This window comes from Aethalodelphis obliquidens, unplaced genomic scaffold (genome assembly GCF_003676395.1).
Source record: "Aethalodelphis obliquidens isolate GAN/ISIS:26980383/991018 unplaced genomic scaffold, ASM367639v1 scaffold11, whole genome shotgun sequence".
Taxonomy (NCBI): Eukaryota; Metazoa; Chordata; class Mammalia; order Artiodactyla; family Delphinidae; genus Aethalodelphis; species Aethalodelphis obliquidens.
The window spans coordinates 4,529,635-4,546,402 of NW_020837955.1; the positions used below are offsets into that span (position 1 = coordinate 4,529,635).

At 34.9% G+C, this 16,768-nt stretch overlaps 1 protein-coding gene and 1 pseudogene across 16 annotated transcripts in view; both read left to right on the forward strand.

Moving 5' to 3' along the window:
• Window positions 1-16,768, forward strand: part of PCDH15 (protocadherin related 15) — a 718,778-nt gene that overhangs the window by 254,093 nt on the left and 447,917 nt on the right. For all 16 annotated transcript variants that reach the window (XM_027111903.1, XM_027111902.1, XM_027111901.1 and 13 more), the window contains one exon: window positions 9,636-9,796. In XM_027111903.1, the coding sequence (XP_026967704.1) occupies window positions 9,636-9,796 (161 nt within the window). The remainder of the gene's footprint in view (window positions 1-9,635; window positions 9,797-16,768) is intronic.
• LOC113623145 (myeloid leukemia factor 1-like) lies at window positions 13,968-15,010 on the forward strand (annotated as a pseudogene).

Genomic DNA, 16,768 nt, shown 5'->3' on the forward strand with positions numbered 1-16,768 from the left:
TTTTTAAATTATTTCATAAATATTAAAATATTTCCTTGGGGGTATATAAGTACACATATGCCTAAGTTACGAGAGTCAGGTGGAAAGAACTATCCTGTGAAATAACCTAGCCCTGAAAATGAATAACACAAACTACAGTCTCAAACACTCTTAGGACCTCCTTTCTCATCTACACTGCTTAGTTCTGTTGTATGTTTACTATCACACCCTCCTGTGCATATCAGCTTTTGTTTCCTTTCCTTTAAAGTAAATTTCTTCAAAAGGAGGAAACCTGAGCTTTATATTTAAACTGCAGCCACATGAAAAAGAACAGACCTTTCTTTCTGGAACTAAAGTTCACAATTCTAGGACAGAGCTCTCTGATTGCTAACACTATGGTAGATGCCCAGATGAGTCCATGAATATTGGACCAAGCTGTTTAAAATGGCTGCTCCCGGTCAACTATAAAGACATGGGAGAGAAATATTACTCAATGTTAAATTTATTCTATTGCTAAATTCTATGTTCCAAACAGAAAACGCTGTCAGTGCACATAAATATGTGAGTATGTGCACGTTCATTTTCCTCAAACCTCAGAGTTAAGTTGTTTTTCCTCCATGTTTGGCTCTCTCTTTGTTCCATACACACACGTACACACATACCCTCTGATATACAAGAACAGGAACTTCTCTTCTGAACCTAGGAATAAAATTGTTGGGTCACAGAAAGAGATGATAAGTTTTAGTAACTGTTTCTTTGTACACATAGTGCAAGCCCATAGTGCAAGGACATTTCTAACAGAGACCTCTGAACAGATACAAGATATATCTTGCTGTACTAAATACTGATTCTTAGAGCAGGTGAAAAAATAAGATGACTTTGGCATATAACAGTATTTGAGAAGATCTTTTAATTGCTTTGTACTTATTATAATTTTGCTTTGTGTAAAGGCTAATAACATATCTGGGGCCATAGCCCCAAGAAAAACAACAAAAGAAAAGGAAACAATGCATTTGTCTAATTGTTTTCATATATTTATATCACAGTTCTTCTGGATACTTTTTAAATGTATAAAATATTATATAATATTATGAATGAGAATGGAGATAAAAGAAGAAAATAAAGATGGGGATAAAATACCTGAGGCTAAAAAATGCATGTTACAATAATATATTCACCCATCAGTGATGAGGTATGCTTTTAAATCTAAGCTTTCTGATAGCTAGTGAAAAAAAAAAAAGAGCTATTTCCAGCCAAAAATTTCAAAATATCTATAAACTTAAAATAAATCCATTACTTAAGAGAACTACAATTCCTAATGGATCATGCAGGAGTTAATCTGGAGTGGGGAGATGCTTGCTGGAGGGAATAGGAAAATATAAATGATATGTTGTATATGGTATGTCAGGTCATTAAATAGAGTGATTAGAGAAGGCTTCATTGAAAAAGCGATATTAGAGTACAAAGCAGAAGGTAGTAAAAGAGCAGATTTTGTGTCTTTCTGGGGAGGAAGATCCTAGGTAGAGGACATAAGGCAAATGTACTAAGTTTGGAGTGTGTTTAGTCTGTTGGAGAAATAGTTTGTAGGCTAGTGGCTAAAAGAACAGAATCAAAGCAGGCATTTTAGAATAATATAAGAAATTGGCTTTTATTTTCAGGGAGATTGGGAGCCACTAGAAAGTTGTAAGCTGACATATTTTAGAAGGGTAACTCTGGCTATTGTGTTGAAAATCGACTATGACAGAGCAAGGTCTGAAACAGAAAGATCATTTGGGACATTATTGCTGTACTCTGGTCAAGAGATAATGTTCACACAGACCAAGTTGATAACAATAAAGGTAGTAAAGCAAAAAGGTCAAATCTGGTTATATTCTGTATATAATAGTATTTTCTCAGAAACTGGATATGGGACTTGAGAGACAGTGAGTCAACAATGACTAATAAAATTTCTTCCTGGAAAAATTGCAAAGAAGGAGTTTCCTTTTTCTGATGTGAGAAAGACACCATGAGGAATAGGCATAGATGTGTGTGGGAAGATCCAAAGCTCATTATGATGAGATCTCAATTTGATTTGCTTATTCGACATATGAGTGGAGATGTGGAGGAGGCAGTTAGGATGTGTGTTTTTGGTCCAGAAAAGAGGAAAAAGACATCTGGACTGGAGATTTATATTTGGGAGTCATGAGTCAAGAGTATATATAAGCCTGGATGAGACAATCAAAAAAGAAAAAAAATGCAGAATATATACAAAGAATAAAGTCATGGAGACAAGTATGAATAAGCAGGGGAGACCATGAGGGAGCAAACAGTGATGTGAACTAAGGCAGAAAAATATGGTATTCTGAAAGGTAAGTGAGAAGAGGTATATGAAGGAGAGGGTGATTAACCATGTGAAATGTTGGTGATAAAGTTGGAGATTGAGAACCAACTACCGAATTTAAGAACGTGGAGGCTCTTAATAAGAACTAGACAAAAACTTTTCTGGTGGGACATCGGGTTGAAAGCCTCACTGGAATATTTTCAAAAACATGTAAGTTGAGGTGTGGCAGAGGGAGTATGAGCTACTCTTTTGAGGAGTTGTGCTGTGAAGCAAAAATTCTTCATTTACTAACACAGCAATGTCATATAACAGACATTCGGTCTTGAATGTGCTTTCATTAGATGAACGTCATTTTTCATCAGCTTTGAGAGCAGGGGATCTTTATGGGATCACTCAATAAGGTTGTATAGGGATTTGTTTAAATCGAGAGAAAAAATTTCTTAAGGTGGAGAGAACAGCAGCTGCCCAGTGGGAGGAAATAGGGGATCTGGCTCAATTTTTTAACTGCCATTCTATAATCATTATGTTTTTTAAAAAATATATGGTATGGTCTGTTTCTTTATTTCAGTTGCATCAGTTTGATGGTCTGAAAATAAAATCTTGCAGTATTCTGAGAGTCTGAACCTTTATCATTTTCATATGCCTGTGAATTGGATATAGTATAATTCCCTTAGCGTTTATATTTTATCATTTAGCCCAGCTGATAGAGTAAGTAAATGCTGATAAGCATTTTGATCTCAGTAATATGACCTCCCTTACTTGCTAGCTTGTTCACTTTTATTTACACCAGGAAGAAATGGCCTTTGCTTCATGACAAATTCTCAGTGATAACTGTGAATAAACTGTTGCCCCTCCCACTTTTATTTTCTGTTATGCAGAAAATACATGGGTTTCATGTATGCTTCTTCTATCTTAGTTAAAAAAGTGATATTATGTTTTAAAATGTGTGGCTAGTGTTCCAAATTTAATGAAATAGTATGAATAACACCTTTATATGCTTCAGTCTATACAAACTCCCATCCCAGTGACAGTGAGATGAAAAGTATTATTTATTAACTATGTGCCTTTACTTACATCCATTACTTTATTTTTCATAACAATGCATATTGCTGATTACAAGAACCTGGGAACTTGCCTAAGATCACAGATTTAGTAAGTAGTGGAGCCAAGATTTTGAACACAGATCTTTTGGCTTTAGGGCTGTCTTAGCTGTCTAATGCTGCATTAACAATATTGAAATAAACAGTATTTTACAACACACATTTATCATTTCACAATTACTTTGGGCCTGGAGTCCAGGCATAGTGTAACCAGTTTCTCTTATGGTGTCAACAAGACTATAATCAAGGTGTTGTCAAGGCTACAGTCTCAGCTCAGACTTGACTAGGGAAGCATCTGCTTCCAAGGTAACTCGGGCTTGGCAAAATCACCTTCCTTGTGGTTGTAGGACTGAAGTCTTCTGTATCTGACTGCCTGTCATCTGACTACCCTCATCTCTTAAAGGCTGCCTTGCTTCCTTGCCTTGCTTCCCAACATGGCTAATTGTTTTGTCAAATCCAGCAAGGGAAAGAGAGAGAAAGAGCTTCAACAAGATAGTCACTAGAATCTCATGTAACATAACCACATAATGTACACATAAATATAACTTCCCATTACCTTTGTCATATTATTTTGATTATAAGCAAGTCATAGGTCCCACCCACACTCAGGGGAAGGGAACCACATAAAACCAGGAGGCAGGCATATGGGGGTACCTTAAGAGTCTGTCTACCATGGAGCCATTTTAGCTTCTGTAAGCACAGGATCCAGCTTCTTTCTTCAGAATTCTTCCCTCTGCCACAGTGGAAAGAAGGTACAATATTTGTCCCAAGGGGTTCTAGGTTAGTATGTTCATTTCTTAAACTGATACTCCAAGTCTGACCTGAAGTTTTATTGGGTTATCCTTAATGTCAGCTATCTATTCTCTTTTATGAGTTGTTAGCTATAAGGTCAGAGACTATATCTATTCTTATGGCTATAATTTAGGAAAATTAGTTCTAAGGTCAGGTAGTTGATAATTATATTGTACTATTCTCCCTGTATCTTTAGAATTGTTTCCATTTTAACCCTTTAAATGTTGTCAGACAATTGTAGGGCACAACAATCCAAATAATGAATTTATACATCAACTGGATTTTTGTGTGAGTTTCCCATGAACTCAAAACAAAACTAACAAGGTTTTCGTAATTTCACATTTTTTTAAAGATTTATTTATTATTTATTTTATTTTTGGCTGCATTGGGTCTTAGTTGTGGCACACGGGATCTTTGTTGAAGTGTGCAGGATCTTTCATTACGGTGTGTAGGCTCTTTGTTGCAGTGCATGGACTTCTCTCTAGTTGTGGCACACAGGCTCCAGGGTTCGTGGGCTCTCTAGTTGTAGGATGTGGCTTCCAGAGCATTTGGGCTCTGTAGTTTGTGGCACGCAGTCTCTCTAGTTGAGGCACGTGAGCTCAGTAGTTGTGGTGTGTGGGCTTAGTTGCCCCGCGCCATGTGGGATCTTAGTTCCCTGACGAGGGATCGAACCCACGCCCCCTGCATTACCACTGGACCACCAGGGAAGTCCCCGTAATTTCATATTTAAATTAAAAAGTTTGTGTATTTTCAAGGTGAACGCAAGATATAGGGAAAGGATATCTAAACTGTGAATTAGTAAACCTGGGATTTGGTATTGGATATGGTTTTATTAGCTATGCCACCTTGGTCAGGTTATTTCAATGCTCGGGGTAGGGAAATTTTGAGATACCAGAGGTTTGGCTTCGTTTTCCATATATATATGATATATATATGAGATGGTAGGTTCTTTTCTAATTCTAAAATTCTGTGATCTTATTTTTAGTTGAGCAAATGAACATGCCTACTACATCAAAATGCATAACATACATACATTTACTTAATATTTTATTTACAACAGAATAGAGATAATAGCAATTGTCTAAATGTCAAGATATTTATATCAATTTCTAAGGAAAAAGTTAAGACTAGAAGGGAAAAAAATCCCTTTATTCTTAAAGTTTTATACTTGTATGCCTATGCCATACTTGATATATCACCTGTTATGCATCGTGAAGTAAAATATAAGTAAATAAAAGGTATTGTTACTTAAGTAATGTGAGTGAAGTACACTCGAACAAAGCTGCCATTTTGTAATGGTTTGTTCTTTTGAAGTAAATAAAATATAAATTTTAAAGACTAACATAATTTTGCAAAGAAGTATGCTTTTAGTTTTTGTAAGTTTTAGTTTCATCACTATTGACTTGATTGGTATCATTTTCCATCTTTAGCAAATATTGTATGTGGCTAATATATCCCCAGCATTCAAACACAGCCCAATTAATATTGCTATTTTCTTTATGAAGTTGCTGGATACACATATATTTCCTTCCCTTTTACCAAGTAGTTATCTAGATATGATATGAGCATAGGCTTAGCTAAAATGTGTACTTTATATAATTGTAAACCAAGAAGTGTGAAAAATCAAGAAAAGTCCAGGAAAGTTTCAACAAAGATGAGGATTTGAGCATAAGAAGAGTTTTACTTAGCCTGATAATCTTCGAATCTAGATTTTACTCAATAAACAACTACATAATGGCCATGCTTACTGTTTAACCTCACTGAAAAACTATATATTAGCTATAATTTCACTTTTTAAGAAACTTTGTTTTAATCAAATAATGTACATTTGGGAGCTTTGTTTATGGTTTCATTTGCAAGGAGTAATATACAAGAAAATGCAACAGATGCTTCTGCCTATATGATGTAGCTGAACATTCTTCTAGTTGACTTAAACTGGGGAAAGATTGTTGGGAGAGATTTTATGCAATTCATATTGGTTATACACCTTTGCATAATTAATTGTTTTCTAGCAAGTAGTGTGTTCTGTGCACAGAGTGATTTTCTTATTTTAATGTTTGGCATGAACCCAGTCAGTTACTCTTTCCCTGTAGAACTTACTCTTTCAGAGTCATTGAATTAGGTTAATTAGAAAGGCAATGGACCCCTCTCCTCACTGCCACCTCCATAGCATTTTTAGAAAGTAACCCACTTGTGTTATAACTGCCTATTTAAAGAAGCAAATACAATATTCAGGAATATATTAAATATCCAGTTATGATTTAGTTCCTATAATAAACGTGTGTGTGTGTGTGTGTGTGTGTGTGTGTAGTCTCTAATAGAACCAAATGTGTGCTGGGGATGAGTAAAAAGTGTTCAAGCTAAAGATCACTACTACTATGAATTTGTGAATAAGATCCTTTTCTTGCCATCAAATCTAATTTTAGTTTCTATGAGCAAAATCAAAATTGTGTGAAGTTAGAAAGTGGAAAGAGTGGGTCACTCCCTAGTGATAGCAGGGATTGCCTATCAATCCTTGGATGGATTGCCATCACCAGAGACAAAGAATTATCTTTACAAGTTTACCTATAGTGAGCATTCTCTCCCTACCTTCTAACTTCCCAGAGAGATTACTTTGCATTCAAATCCTTTGGGCCCCTATGAATTCAGATGGCTTGCCACACATGCCTTAGCTTTGTGACATGAAGAGTAGACTTGGTTTGCAAAAACTTCTGGGACATAAAATAAGTCATTTTGCTTTAGTTTCAAATGCTTTTGCTTCCAAAATGGAGTTAATATAATATAAATATATATAATATAATTAATAACATTAACAACAATAAACATAATTCACATTTGTCAATTGCTTATTCTATACCAGGGACTGCAATCCGTACTTCACATGCATTATCTCATTAGTCATCAGATCAACCCAACAGCTCTTCTTTGATGCAAATTATCTTATACACATTGGTAAATAGGGGAATGGAGTTGGTATAAGGAAGGGATTTTATTGATTCATATGTTATTTTACAGTATATTTATGTTTTAACATATTCTGGGCACATTTTTATCACAGTTAAAAATAAATAGCTATGTAAGCAGATCTTAAGAAAAAAGCTGAAGATCTGCAGCACCTTTATTTAATGCAAGTAGAGTTTACATTAGTGGTTATGATTGATAATATGTTAATATGGAGAAGCTGTGGGTACAGATGAAGGAGGTGTGAAATTTTTTTCTGAGTTTAAAACAATAGATTAATGAAGAAAGCTAAATGCTGGATCGAATTTTCAATTTCATTGAAAAAAATCTGCATTTAGAAGCAAATGACCCTCAACACCTACTTCTTGAAGGAAGAAGCATAAACCCCAATATTTAAGGCTGTAAATATTGACTATGATGCTTGAAGAAAGTATCATTAAATACTTAACTGTGCTAGTATTTTGATTGTGACTGTTTCAGCTTTCGTTAGTGCTTTCGATACAAGAATACAAGTTTTTTTTCAACTGCATACATATGGTGCTATAATAAAAAATACCTCTTCCATTGTGGTATTGATTTTTGATTTTGTAGAAGAGAGAAATTGAAGGTGAGTAGTTACGTAATCTGTCCACTTTCACATGGCTCTTAAATGGTGGATCCAGGATTAGATTCTAACTCTGTCAGTTCCAGGGCCAGCTCTCTTCACTTCTATGACATGAGTGTCAAACTAGGTGAATTCCTTTTTCCTGATTTCAACCATTGTTTATTATGCCTTCCCTTCGTGAACCTGCATAGAGTGTATGTACACTAGAGAAAGACCTGCTATTACTGCTGTTATGCATTATGAGTCAAGACATAAATGTTAATGTTAGTTGACCTACTTATTATACTTTATTTTTTTCTTAATCAGAAAATATAATCCCCTTTAATTTCTTAATTACATATTGAAAACACAGGCCAAATAATTTTTCAAAGGTTAGTTGTGTGAAGTATTTGTAAAAGAGTGTATACTCAGGCCTAGAACATATTTGTAGACCGGAAAATGCCATCATTGTCTGATCTGTACTTTTGGATGTAATATCTGTAGATTATATATTTGCTAGTTGAGTAAAAAAATGGCAGGATCAGTTTCGCTCATATATTTACATATATGTGTACTAGTATGTGAAAAAGTAGAAGTAAATAATCTGCCATTTAGAAAAGTATGTGTGTGTGTGTATTTAAACATTATTTAGATATATTGTTATAAAAGAATGGTTCATTTCAACATTCCCTAGTGAGATAAAGCTCATTAGTAATAACATGATAAAGAAATATTATAGATTATTATTATTACTATTATTATTATTAACTTGCGGAGAAAAATCTTCCAGAGACCCCCCTTTTATTTGTAATTGTGCAATGATACAACATTGAAGCCAATTTTGTGCCTTATGAAAATGCAGCAATACATATTGCATTATTATTCTTCAAGCTAGATTCATATTTATAGATTATATATTCTTGTATGCTATCCTAAGGCAATGAATTTTCTAGATACGTGCCATTTATTCTAATGTCCTTAGGAGGGTACATTTTATTTGCATGGCCACATCTCTTCTTTATACCATAAGTTTAGTAAAATGGATCAGCTGAAAATGATTGCTGTAAGCTATAGTACATTATTGTTTGTCAAAGGGATCATTGCAGCATGGGAAAAAAGAGGATTTGAATTGCATCAGTGCTGTTTGCATTCAATTTTTAAAATAGACGGAATCTTTAACAGAGTTGGAGAGATTAGAGATCTCTCGCTTCAGCTCTTACTCAACAAGTGTCTACAATTCAGCCCACGGAAAGAATAATAAGAAAGCAAACATTGAAATGTCAAATTAAAATAGTATGTTGTTCTAGTTGAGTACCCCAGACATGTCTTAGAGAAGAATGGCTTCTATTGTGTATCTGAACACTAGTTTTGTCTTTCACATTAAGATATATGGTTTATGGATTTGCTTTAAGATAAAAGATGAAGAAGCAGTTCTCACCATGGGAGTCTCTGCTACTTCTTTATCTCTTCCTTTCTCTTATTTTCAGAATATCTCTTTTCATATCAGAAGTCTTACTGAGTGAATTGAAGTATCAGCCTCTGTTATTATAGGCTTTCCTTTTGTTCAGGATAAAATTCAGTGATAACTCCTGTGAGAAGTGATGGACAGGGCGGGAACAGATTCATGCTGTTAAAAGGATTCAAGAAATAGATGATGAGACTCACCAAGTGTTTGAATCTGTCTCCCACCTCATCTCCCAAAAATATCACTTATAAATAGCATTATAAAGGTATTTTTGCCTTTTTGAAGCAGGACATTTTCTATATCATGACAGATATAAAGTTGAATATCTTCGGTTTGAAACAGATTTGCAAGTCAGCTGGGGTTTAAGCATATGATCTTTGTTAAAGAATGCATACAGGTAGAATATATTTTCAAGTAATTCTCTTTGGTTTGCAGGTACTATTCTGGTGGATAACATGCTGATCAAAGGGACTGCTGGAGGACCAGAGCCAACCATAGAACTCTCTTTAAAGGACAACGTGGATTACTGGGTATTGCTGGATCCTGTTAAACAAATGCTTTTCCTGAACAGCACGGGCAGAGTTCTGGATAGAGATGTTAGTACATTTTTTTTCTTTGTCCCTCTGTTACAACTTTATCATCATTTAAATATCTGCATGTATTTGTTGATATATCAAATTTTTGTTATATAATTTGAGTTTATTTTCTGTGTTCATCAACAAAAACATTTTTTTTAACTCCTTGAAAGAAGAAAAAGAAAGAGGAACCATCTGTGTCTGAGAGAACCATTGTATTCCTCTTCTGACATCCTGGAAGCTTGTCAGACTTCTGAATAAGGAGAGAACAGAGTGCTCAGAATAAAGGGGTGGTAACCTTGGAAAAGCAGGATACGCACAGCCCAATTCATGGCAGAATTTGAGAGTACAACTACATGTTGGCTTGAGGACAGAAACTTTAGTTGAACTACTAACAGGAGGGTGCTCTTCAAGCAGTAAGTGTTCATTGAGAGATGAATGGCAATGTGCTTATAGAGCTGAAAAAAATTAAAAGAAGGTGAGCAGAAGTTTCCTGGCAGTGTCCCAGTCCAGTCGCTCTCAGGCAGTATGACCTAAGTATTTAGGTATTAATAATACCTAAATAACCAAAGTTAAATGTCTTCTTTCTGAAAAAGTTAAAAAACTTGAGTACATTTAAGTAGCTCTGTAATGTAACTTTAGTCTCACTTATTTGCATTCTAGTCTTGAGTGCAGAGAAAAGTGTGTGTATGTATGTGTGTGGGTGTTATAACCAGTAATTGTACAGGACCTTGGGAAAACTTGAGAAGTACATCTAAACATGCCAACTCCCAAATTTCCACTTTATAAAATCGAAATATCAGATATTCAACCTAGGGAACCTGAATCATATCACCACAGTGTTCGGGATTTATGATTCACTTTAAATATGTGTGAAGTAGATGATCCCTAATCTATTTCATATCTAAAATTCAGAGTCTTTAAGAGCTTTGTGTTGAGCTGGGCAGTAATAGGACTCTCCCACCAGCATGGGCTGCCCTGTACACTTGGGTAGGCCCATAATTCAGCTGACTGAGCAGTGGGGACAGATGTGAGAGGAGGATATCAGTGGAGAACAGGAATGAGTCTGTTGGCTCAACCTAGGGGGGAAAAAGTCATCCTTGATGCTGTTCCCATCTCCATCATTGCCCTCACTCACTATGTCGTTTCATCATGGCAACATTTTTCACACCCCACAATTTACAGTTTTGTCTGGGTGGTTAAGAAGGCATAAAACGGAATAAGGACAGTTGTTATCTTAGAATTTATCTTGCCTTATCTTAATTTATCTTATAATAAGTCTTGCTTTTATGAAAGCAATTTGGATAATGGCACAAACTGGTAAGGTGCAAGAGTCTCCCCAAGCTGTGTTACTCACAGGCATCCTTCTTTTTTTAAATTACATTATACTATATTATATTACACCTGGTTTCAGGTGTACAGCATTATAGTTCAAAATCTGTTTACACTACAGAGTGATCACCACCACAAGTCTAGTTATCATCCATCATTGTATGGTTGACCCCCTTTACTTGTTTTTCCCACTCCCCACAAGGCATCCTTTACTGGCTTTAAGTAGGAATACTCATATCCAAGTCATAAGAATTTTATAATGTAACATGTTTGGAGAATTATAGAATATTTATCTATTTTAGGCCACTGTCATTTTATATTTTGTTTCCTTTTTTAAAATCACCTATGATTATGATAATTTACTTGTTTACTGGTAAATTACTTTCTTTTTGGAATCAGTTTTTTTTCTCAATTTGATATTAAAAAGCATAAGTTCTAGGTCTGATTTATGAGTCAAAGGAAAAGATAACCTTCAGTATTCATAAAATGCATTCCATGTCTCCAACCTACAACATTGTTTTAATTTTAATTACTTACCAAAAATCATCTTCACTTTTTAAGATACTTATCTGTTTCCTTGGTATTATTGTTTTTTAATATCTGATAAGGGCAGCATTTATTGGACATTGGGCAAACTGAAATAGTATCATGGGAATACACTTAAAAATTGATTTGACCTGAAAGAAATAATTACAAAAATGTGCACACGTATCATTTAAAGAACCATCCAGGCTTGTTTTTTAACACAATAATCAAAAATAATTTCCTTTCCATTTAAAATGTTCTTTTGGATTAGAAATGCTATGGTTAAGTTAAACTTGAAAAGATGTTTTACAAATTAAAGTGTTGTCATTGGACACCTACCTGAAATTAACTAAAGATGCTGGAGAATAGGACACCTAAAGAATATTAAATGTTAAATGAATATGGCAGAGGGAAATCTGTAAAGAAAAACAAAACAAAAGAAAACAAAAATGTACTTACATATTTGCAATGTATTTACCAATTGGCAAATCAACTTATTGAAATAATGACAAGATAGTAAATAAAAGATGTTCTAAACATTTATCTAATTATTTAGATAATTTATTTATAATTATATATAATTATCTAGATAAATATACAATTATTTATCTAAGTGAATTCAAGCCTGTATAGTTAAAGAACGTCATGACAAAGATCTAACATTGCCATTTTGTACAAGTACTCTTACAGGGTGGTGGGACTTACAAAACTGGAATTAAAATAGACACAGGACTTGGGCCGGGCCTTCTATGAGTAGGGGCACTTTGCAGCTTTTTTTTTTTCCCCAAATAGAATTTGTGACCATGAAGGAGTGACAGATAAATAATAAGACGTTATGCCTTTATTTTCTTTCCTGGCAGCATTAGTTGAGAAAGGTTGATGAGGAAAATGCTTTCAGTTCAGGGTAAAAAATAATAATGTTAATTAAGAATGCCCTCAATCCAGAAATTCAAAGTGTGAGATTAAATGGTTTCTGTTACAAAATTAAGATGGTGGAGCCCTCACTGACAGAGAAATCAGGAAGAAGAGAGGAAAAGCCAGATAGTAATACCAAATGTAAGATCAAGGCAAGATTAACTAGATAGAGCACGTATTTTTAATACAGTATCATTTAAAGTTAGCTGAGTATAGATGCTTTACAGAATTATTGAATGTTAGAGCTGAAAGGAAACAAAGTTTTGCTAATTCAGTATTTTCTTTCATAAACTGTGCAGTAGATTTAGAGATAAATATATAGGTACAGGGCCAGTCTTTAAAATTTAGCACATGTCTATAGTAACATGAGAAAAATGAAACAAAATAAAACAGAGGAGTGATTTTTCCCCCAAAGTTAAGTGTATTCATTTTATTCTGATATCATCCCCTTTTCACATTTTTAGATTATTTGTTTTAGTTCTGTGAAAAATGCCATGATTATTTTGATAGGGATTGTGTCGAATCTGTAGATTGCTTTAGATAGTATGGGCATTTTAACAATATTAATTATTCCAGTCCACAAAAAAGGTATATCTTTGCTTTTATTTGTGTCATCTTCCATTTCTTTCATCAACATCATAGAGTTCTCAGAGTACAGATCTTTTATCTCCTTGGTTAAATTTATTCCTAGGTATTTATTCTGTTTAATGCAGTTGTAAGTAGGATCGTTTACTTGGTTTCTCTTTCTGATAGTTCATTATTAATGTATAGAAATGCAACAGAGTTCTGTATATTAAATTTGTTGTATCCTAAAACTGTACTGAATTTATTTTTAGTTATAGTAATTTTTTTGTGAAGTCTTTAGTGTTTTCTACATATAGTATTATGTCATCTGCAAATAGTGACAGTTTTACTTCTTCCCTTCCAATTTGGATATCTTTTATTTATTTTATCTCGTCTAATTGCTGGCACTAGGACTTCCAATACTATGTTGAACAAAAGTGGTGAGAGTAGCATCCTTGTCTTATTCTTTTTTTTTTTTTTTTTTTGCGGTACGCGAGCCTCCCACTGCTATGGCCTCTCCCTTTGCGGAGCACAGGCTCTGGACGCGCAGGCCCAGCGGCCATGGCTCACGGGTCCAGCCGCTCCGAGGCACGTGGGATCCTCCCGGACCGGGTCACGAACCCGCCTCCCCTGCATCGGCAGGCGGACTCTCAACCACTGCGCCACCAGGGAAGCCCCTTTGTCTTATTCTTGATCTTAGAGGAAAAGCTTTCAGCTTTTCACCATTGGGTATGATGTTAGCTGTGAGTTTGTCATAAATGGCCATTATTGAACAGGCTGGCTCAGGCTGCGGCCGTGGCAAGTTGCATCGTTTTCCAGTCTGTCCGTGAATGTCGCCACCTGAGACAGAGCCAGGATGTTTGGGATGCTGAGCAGCAGCTTTGAGGATGATCCCTTCTTCTCTGATTCTTTTATGGCACACTGAGAAAGTATGCGACAGATGATGAGAAATTTTTCTGAACCTTTTGGAAGAGACATGTTCAGCATCTCTGATGGTAGAGGAAGAGCTTGTAACTGTACGGGACATGAGGATGGAGAAAACTCCTTGACTGTACAGATGTCAACCCTCTTCAGTCAATGGACCAAATAATGTTAAATACACGAAACAGTATGCAGGAATTACAAAGAAACTTTGGTCACTTTTCAATGGATCCAAATGGACATTTGTTTAGTTCTTCCTCAGTTATGACTTATTCCAAAGTAGGAGATGAACAACCGAAGATTTTCCAGACCTCAACTCAAACTCGCAGGGCTCCAGGAGGAATAAAAGAAAGTAGGAGGGCACTGAGAGATTCTTGAGAGTGGACTAGAAAAAATGGCAGTTGGTCATCACCTTCATGACCAAACTCATGTCATTAAAAAGTCAAAGAATAGGGCTTCCCTGGTGACGCAGTGGTTGAGAGTCCGCCTGCCGATGCAGGGGACACGGGTTTGTGCCCCGGTCTGGGGAGAGCCCACATGCCACTGAGCAGCTGGGCCCGTGAGCCATGGCCGCTGAGCCTGCGCGTCCGGAGCCTGTGCTCTGCAACGGGAGAGGCCACAACAGTGAGAGGCCAGCATACCGCCAAAAAAAAAAAAAAGAAAAAGAAAAAGTCAGAGAACAGCAAGACTGGAGATAAAGAGGTCAATCAAGAGTTCATCAATATGAATGAAAGTGATGCTCATGCTTTTGATGATGAGTGGCAAAATGAGATTCTGAAGTACCAACCAAGGGGACACTGGTGCAATCTAGAAAACTCTAGGATGTGAAGCATTGGTCATGAGAATTCAGGATCCCAAGAACTTAAAAGAAGGGAGAAATTTCATCTAAGTCCAGCCATTGAACGTGGGAGAAGATCAAATGTTTCTGTGGACAAACTCAACATCAAAGGATCACCTGTGAAAATCAACAAAAAATAAACAGCATTGCATTTGATTTGTTTAGTTTTGGTTGTTTGAACAGAGAAAGTAATGGTGCATAGTAATACATGTAAGACCAATCGCTTGTTGTTAAATCAATACTATGTTCTTAGCAAAAAAAAAAAAAAAAAAAAGGCCATTGTGTTGAACTATAGTACCAGTCTACCAACTTTGTTTAGAGTCTTTTTTTTTTAATCATGAATGGATGCTGAATTTTGTCAAATCCTTTTTTTGTATCTATTGAGATGATCATATGATTTTTATCCTTCATTTGGTAATATGGTGTATAATTTGGATTGATTTGCAAATATTGAACCATCCTTGCATCCCTGGAATAAATCCCACTTGATCATGATGTATGAACCTTTTAATATATTGTTGAATTCAGTTTGCTAATATTTTGTTAAGAATTTTTGCATCTATGTTCATCAGGAATATTGGCCTCTAATTTTCTCTTTTTATAATGTCTTTGTCTGGTTTTGATATCAAGGTAATGCTGGCCTCATAGAATGAGTTTGGAAGCATTCCTTTCATTTGTATTTTGTCTTGGAATAGTTTGAGAAGGATAGGTATTAACTCTTTAAATGTTTGGTAGAATTCCCTTGTGAAGCTTTCTGGTTCTATACTTTTGTTTGTTGGGAGTTTATTGATTATTGGTTTAATTTCATCACTAGTAATTTGTTCATATTTTCTATTTCTTCCGTATTCAGTCTTGGAAGATTATATGTTTCTAATTTGTTTATGTCTTCTAGGTTGTCCAGTTTTTGACATAAACTTATCTATAGTAGTCTCTTATCATTGTTTGTATTTCTGTGATATTAGTTGTAAATTCTCCTCTTTCATTTCTAATTTACTTTATTTGGGCCCTCTTTTTCTCTTGATGAGTCTGGCTAAAGATTAATTTTGGTTTTCTTTTAAAAAAACAGCTCTTAGTTTCATTATTCTTTCTATTGCCCTTTAGTCTCTATTTCATTTATTTCCACTCTGATCTCTATCATTTCCTTTCGTCTAATAATTTTGGGCTTTGTTCTTTTTCTGATTCCTTTAGGTGTAAAACTAGGTTGTTTATTTGATATTTTTCTGTATCAATATAAATTTCCCTCTTAGAACTGTTTTTATTGTGTTCCATAGATTTTGGAAAGTTGTGTTTATATTTTCATTCTTCTCAACGTATTTTTTAAAATTTCCTCTTTGATTTCTTTGTTGACCTATTGCTTATTTTTTTAGTACCATGTTGGTGTCTCCACATGCTTGTATTTTCTGCAGTTTTCTTCCTGTAATTGATTCCTAGTTTCATACAATTGTTGTGGGAAAATAACTCAATATGATTTCAGTAATATTAAATTTATTGAGACTTGTTTTTTGGCTAGCATGTGATCTATTATGGGGAATGTTCCATGTGGACTTTAAAAGAATAGGTAATTCTGCTCCTTTGGATGGGATGTTCTGTTGCTACCTATCTAGTCCATGTGATACAATGTGTCATTTAAGGTCAATGTTTCCTTTTTGCATTTCTGTCTGGATGATATCCATTTGATATAAGTGGGGAATTAAAGTCCTCTACTATTATTGTATTAGTGTTAATTTATCTATTTATGCCTTTTAATATTTGCTTTATATATTTAGGCACTCTTAGGTATATATATGTTTAAAAATGTTATATCTTCTTATTTAGTTGACCTCTTTATCATCATGTAATGCCTTTATTTGTCTTTTGTTATACTCTTTGTTTTAAAGTCTATTAAAGTCTATAATTAT